At 46.9% G+C, this 6,703-nt stretch overlaps 1 protein-coding gene across 6 annotated transcripts in view; it reads left to right on the forward strand.

The window, feature by feature from the left end:
* Positions 1–6,352, forward strand: part of LOC123724063 (protein MTSS 1) — a 155,340-nt gene extending 148,988 nt beyond the window's left edge. For all 6 annotated transcript variants that reach the window (XM_082975969.1, XM_082975974.1, XM_082975972.1 and 3 more), the window contains 2 exons: positions 1,902–2,067; positions 5,096–6,352. In XM_082975969.1, the coding sequence (XP_082832095.1) occupies positions 1,902–2,067; positions 5,096–5,733 (804 nt within the window). In that variant the 3' untranslated portion in view covers positions 5,734–6,352. The remainder of the gene's footprint in view (positions 1–1,901; positions 2,068–5,095) is intronic.
* Positions 6,353–6,703: the final 351 nt, after the last annotated feature.

Genomic DNA, 6,703 nt, shown 5'->3' on the forward strand with positions numbered 1-6,703 from the left:
GTCACAAAAACCATAAATTCAGCTAAAATTATGCACTAACCTTTGACGATCTTCATCAGATGACACTCCTAGGACTCAATGTTAGACAATACATGTATGTTTTGTTCGATAAAGTTCATATTTATATCCAAAAACAGCATTTTACATTGGCGCGTGATGTTCAGAAAATATTTTGCCTCCAATACTGCCAGTGGACAGCACAACAATTTACGAAAATACTCATCATAAACGTTGATAAAATATTAAACTGTTATTCAAAGAATTATAGATGAACATCTCCTTTATGCAACCACTGTGACAGATTTCAAGAAAGCTTCACGAGGAAAGCACACTTTGCAATAATCTGAATACAAGACATCAAGCAATACAGATACCCGCCATTTTGGAGTCATCTGAAATCATAAATAGCATTAGAAATATTCACTTACCTTTGATGATCTTCATCAGAAGGCACTTCCAGAAATCCCAGGTCCACAATAAATGTTGTTTTGTTCGATAAAGTCCATAATTTATGTCCAAATACCTCCTTGTTGTTTGCGCGTTCAGTAAGCTACTCCAATGTAGGAAGCGCGGCCAAAATGTCATGACGAAAAGTCAAAAAAAGTTATATTTACGTTCGTTCAAACATGTTGTATAGCATCAATCTTTAGGGCCTTTTTAACTTAGAGCTTCAATAATATTCCAACCGGACGATTCCAATGTCTTGAAAAACGTTATGGAACACAGCTAACTCTCACGTGAATGCGCGCCAATGAAGTCATGTCCTTTCCCGAGTCAACAACTTCCAACTTCCTTTGTTCGCTCTCTGTTCACCATAGAAGCCTCAAACAACTTTCTAAAGACTGTTGACATCTAGTGGAAGCCTTAGGAAGTGCAAAATGAACCCTAAGTCACTGTGTGTTAGATAGACAATGACTTAAAAAGACTACATGCATCAGATTTTCCACTTCCTGGTTGGATTTTTCTCAGGTTTTTTGCCTGCCATATGAGTTCTGTTATACTCACAGACATCATTCAAACAGTTTTAGAAACTTCAGAGTGTTTTCTATCCATATTCTAGTTTCTGGCCCAGAGTAGTAACCAGTTTAATTTGGGTACGTTTTTCATCCGGCTGTGAAAATACTGCCCCCTAGCCCAGACAGGTTAATCTATATTTTATACAAATGTCTGAAGCAAGTCACACAATTTTTCTTGAAATGTCTAGTTTGACTGTGTGTGTGTGGTGTGTGTGTGTGTGCATCTGTCCATTGTGTGATTCAATGTCTGTGATATATTTAGGTAATAAGGTACCTTGGGGGTTTGTGGTATATGGCCACTATACCACAGCTAAGCTCTGTTCTTATGCACGACGCAACGCGGAGTGCCTGGACACAGCCCTTAGCCGTGGTATATTGGCCATATACCACAAACCCCAGAGGTGCCTTATTGCTATTATAAACTGGTTATCAACGTAATTAGAGCAGGAAAAACAAATGTTTTGTCGTACCAATGGTATACGGTCTGATAAACCTCGGCTGTCAGCCAATCCGCATTCAGGGTTCAAACCAACCAGTTTATAATTAAGAAATAAGGCCAGAGGAGGTGGCCAATATACCACGGCAAAGGGCTGTTCTTAGGCACGATGATTATAAACTGGTTACCAACGTCATTAGAGCAGTAAAACTAACATACCCGTGGTATACAGCCAATCAGAATTCAGGGCTCAAACTACCCAGTTTATATTGATTGTTTTATCTTCATGCTGCACAAAGAAGGATTACGTTTTCTAACCCAGTGTGTGTGTGTGTGTGTGTGTGTGTGTGTGTGTGTGTGTGTGTGTGTGTGTGTGTGTGTGTGTGTGTGTGTGTGTGTGTGTGTGTGTGTGTGTGTGTGTGTGTGTGTGTGTGTGTGTGTGTGTTCAGGTGTGTGAGATGGAGGCCCATGAGGAGCTGGCCCTGGCCCTGTCCAGAGGTCTACAGCTGGACTCACAGACACAGCGTTCCAGTAGGGACTCTCTACACTGTTCTAGTGGCTACAGTACCCAGAGTACCACCCCATGCTGTTCAGAGGACACCATACCCTCACAAGGTTAACACACACACACACACACACTGAGAAAATATGCAAAGGCATGCATGACTTGTAGCGCCATATCCTTCTGTGTAAATATGTCAGATAAGTGTCTGGTAAAAATAGGATATAGGTACACTAAATGACCAAAAGTATGTGGACATCTGCTCGTTGATCAATCTCTTTCCAAAATCATGGGCAATAATATGGAGTTCCCCCTCCCCCCTTGCTGCTATAACAGCCTCCAGTCTTCTGGGAAGGCTTTCCACTAGATGTTGGAACATTGCTGCGGGGACTTGCTTCCATTCAGCCCCAAGAGCATTAGTGAGGTCGGGCACTGATGTTGGGCGATTAGGCCTGGCCCGCAGTCGGCGTTCCAATTCGTCCAAAAGGTGGTCAGGGCTCTGTGCAGGCCAGTCAAGTTCTTCCACACCAATCTTGACAAGCCCTTTCTGTATGGACCTCGCTTTGTGCACGCGGGCATTGTCATGCTGAAACAGGAAAGGCCCTTCCCCAAACTGTTGCCACAATGTTGGAAGCACAGAATTGTCTAGAATGTCATTGTATGCTGTAGAGTTAAGATTTCCCGTCACCCCGAACTAAGGGGCCTAGCCCGAACCATGAAAAACAACCACAGAACATTATTCCTCCTCCACCAAACTTTACTGTTGGCATTATGCATTTGGGCAGGTAGCGTTCTCCTGGCATCCGCCAAACCCAGATTCATCCGTCAGACTGCCAGAGAATGTGTTTCCACTGCTCCAGAGTCCGATGGCGGTGAGCTTTACACCACTCCAGCCGACGCTTGGCATTGCGCATGGTGATCTTAGGCTTGTGTGCGGCTGCTCGGCCATAGAAACTAATTTCATGAAGCTCCCGACGAACAGTTATTGTGCTGAAGTTGCTTCCAGAGGCAGTTTGGAACTCAATAGGGAGTGTTGCAACTGAGGATAGACGATTTTTACGCGCTTCAGCACTCGGGGGTCCCATTCTGTGAGGTTATGTGGCCTACCACTTCGCGACTGAGCCGTTGTTGCTCCTAGATGTTTCCACATCAGAATAACAGCACTTACAGTTGACCAGGGCAGCTCTAGCAGGGCAGAAATTTGACGAACTGACTTGTTGGAAAGGTAGCATCCTATGACAGTGCCACGTTGAAATTCACTAAGCTCTTCGGTAAGGCCATTCTACTGCCAATGGTTGTCTATGGACTGTGTGCTCGATTTTATACACCTATCAGCAAATAATTTGTTCTTAACTGACTTGCCTAGTTAAATAAAGGTTAAATAAAAATAAAAAGATATGTAATGTAGATATGTAATGTAGATATGTAATATAGGGATGTAATATAGGGATGTAATATAGATATTTATACCATGGCATTGTTGAATACCTGTTTGTGATTGGCTTGAAGGGCATTCTAGAGGGCATTATTTCCCTATAAAGCACGGTATATTTACACGGTAAAATTCAATGGCTTTAGTTCATTCTTACATGTTCTATGTTTGAGCTGCTTTTTTCCTAGGCCATCATTGAAAATAAGAATTTGTTCTTAACTGACTTGCCTAGTTAAATAAAAGTCAATGTTGCAATGTGAATATCTTGCATTGCTAAACTTTAGGAATCCATAGCCATTTCATTGGATGTCATCCTTTTGAACTGTGACCACAGATAGTGGAGGGTAAACTCCAACTCCCCCCTTTTCAGCCTCCTTTGCCAAGTAATGTTATCTGCATTAGCTATACATAGGCTACTACAGTCTGATTTCTACTCTTCTACAACCTTATACAATACGTACAGTAGGTGGCGCCACCTCTTAAATCCTCACAGAAGAAGCCGGAAATCCAATGTCATCAACAGGAAGTTAGTAATCATCCTCCCTCCATCGTGGTAGTAGCTATAGAATCTGCAAGCTTGTGATGTTCTTTTTGTTTTTGATAGTCCAAGGTAAACATTTTATTTTATTTAATTTGTATTTATTTTTGAATCACTTTTTCTCCCCAATTTTGTGGTATCCAATTGGTAGTTACAGTCTTGTCCCATCGCTGCAACTCCCGTACGGACTCGGGAGAGGCGAAGGTCGAGAGCCGTGTGTCCTCCGAAACACAACCCAACCAAGCCGCACTGCTTCTTGACCCAATGCCCACTTAACCCGGAAGCCAGCCGCACCAATGTGTCAGAGGAAACACCGTACACCTGGCGACCGTGTCAGCGTGCACTGCGCCCGGCCCACCACAGGAGTCGCTAGAGCAACTAGGACATCCCTGCCGGCCAAACCCTCCCCTAACCTGGACGACACTGGGCCAATTGTGCGCCGCCCCATGGGTCTCCCGGTCGCGGCCCGGCTGCAACAGAGCCTGGACTCGAACCAGGATCAGCTAGCACTGCGATGCAGAGCCTTAGACCACTCCACAACTCGGGAGGCCCATAAAATGAATTATTAAAAAAACATCTTATTCAATATTTTTAAGGTAGACTTATTGTGCTGTTTTGTTTTATTTTAGTTTTTGTCTTAATTAGTTTGGACCCCAGGAAGAGTAACTTCTGTCTTGACAGGAACTAATGGGGATCCATAATAAACCCCAGGAAGAGTAACTTCTGTCTTGACAGGAACTAATGGGGATCCATAATAAACCCCAGGAAGAGTAGCTTCTGTCTTGACAGGAATTAATGGGGATCCGTAATAAACCCCAGGAAGAGTAGCTTCTGTCTTGACAGGAACTAATGGGGATCCATAATAAACCCCAGGAAGAGTAGCTGCTGCCTTGGCAGGAACTAATGGGGATCCATAATAAACCCCAGGAAGAGTAGCTGCTGCCTTGACAGGAACTAATGGGGATCCATAATAAACCCCAGGAAGAGTAGCTGCTGCCTTGGCAGGAACTAATGGGGATCCATAATAAACCCCAGGAAGAGTAGCTGCTGCCTTGGCAGGAACTAATGGGGATCCATAATAAATAAATACAAAATAATAATAAATAATGTCCTAACATGTCTCTCTCTCTCTCTCCCTCTCCCTCCCTCTCTCCCTCTCTGTTTGTTCCAGTGTCAGACTACGACTATTTCTCCATGGGAGGGGACCAGGAGTTTGACCAGCAGGAGTTTGACAAATCATCCACCATCCCCCGTAACAGTGACATCAGCCAGTCCTACCGTAGGATGTTCCAGTCCAAGAGACCAGCGTCCACCGCCGGCCTACCTTCTACAGCCGGCTCCGTCATCATGACCCCTGGGGTCGCCACCATCCGCCGCACGCCCTCCACCAAGCCCTCGGCCCGCCGTGGGACCACCGGCCCCATCCCCATCCGAACCCCCGTCATCCCAGTCAAGATCCCCACCGTGCCTGGCCTAGTTGGGGGAGGATTCCCTGGGGGCCTGGGGGTTCCTGGAGGACCAGGAGTAGGGGCGGAGGAACCAGAGGAGGCCCAGAGCCCTGAGTCTCCAGCCCAGGGAGAGGAGGGGGAGCTGGGTGTACTTCCCCTGGCGTTCTGGAGTGGTCAAGCAACCACCAACCCTCCCCTAGCCCCTCACCAGCATGGGGTCCAGTGTCAGGGCGAGGGGGGGTCCCTGGAGGATGGGGAGGTTATGGATGGTCAGGGGGGAAACATGCTGCTGGTTATCCAGAGAGGGGTCAAGCTGAAGAGGACCAATACCAACGATCGCTCAGCACCGCGCATCGTATAAGAGGAGAGCCACCGTGGCACCATGCAGCATCAGAGGAGGGTATCCTGCCTAGCTGTACCTAGCTAGCCTACCGCCTGCCCATTGACAGGACAAACAGGACAGAACTCATGTCCACTGCGCTAAGGGGGTCTCCTGTATACTACTTACCGTCCAGCTGCCTCACTGACAGACAGGACAGAACAGAAGTCATGTCCATTCCAAGTGATGCTGTGTGTGGTGACAGACAGAGCTCTACACGTCGTCTCAGACGGTGCAGAAGCTGCTCTCTTGTTGGACAGACAGTGGAGCAGCACAGACTTGTGTTAATTATGTTCTCTTTTAGTTCTGAATATGGAAATAATTATGCATGGTATTTTTATCTTTGTTGCTTCCTGGGGCCCTGTTCTGTTGACTCTAGTCCTCCCACCTCCCGTTCCTCCCCTCCTCAGTTTTGTTGACTCTAGTCCTCCCACCCCCGTTCCTCCCCTCCTCAGTTCTATTGACTCTAGTCCTCCCACCCCCGTTCCTCCCCTCCTCAGTTCTATTGACTCTAGTCCTCCCACCCCCATTCCTCCCCTCCTCAGTTCTGTTGACTCTAGTCCTCCCACCCCCATTCCTCCCCTCCTCAGTTCTGTTGACTAGTCCTCCCACCCCCGTTCCTCCCCTCCTCAGTTCTGTTGACTCTAGTCCTCCCACCCCCATTCCTCCCCTCCTCAGTTTTGTTGACTCTAGTCCTCCCACCCCCGTTCCTCCCCTCCTCAGTTTTGTTGACTCTAGTCCTCCCACCCCCGTTCCTCCCCTCCTCAGTTCTATTGACTCTAGTCCTCCCACCCCCGTTCCTCCCCTCCTCAGTTCTATTGACTCTAGTCCTCCCACCCCCATTCCTCCCCTCAGTTCTATTGACTCTAGTCCTCCCACCCCCGTTCCTCCCCTCCTCAGTTCTGTTGACTCTAGTCCTCCCACCCCCGTTCCTCCCCTCCTCAGTTCTGTT

Source organism: Salmo salar, chromosome 05, assembly GCF_965601325.2.
Source record: "Salmo salar chromosome 05, fSalSal1, whole genome shotgun sequence".
Classification (NCBI taxonomy): domain Eukaryota; kingdom Metazoa; phylum Chordata; class Actinopteri; order Salmoniformes; family Salmonidae; genus Salmo; species Salmo salar.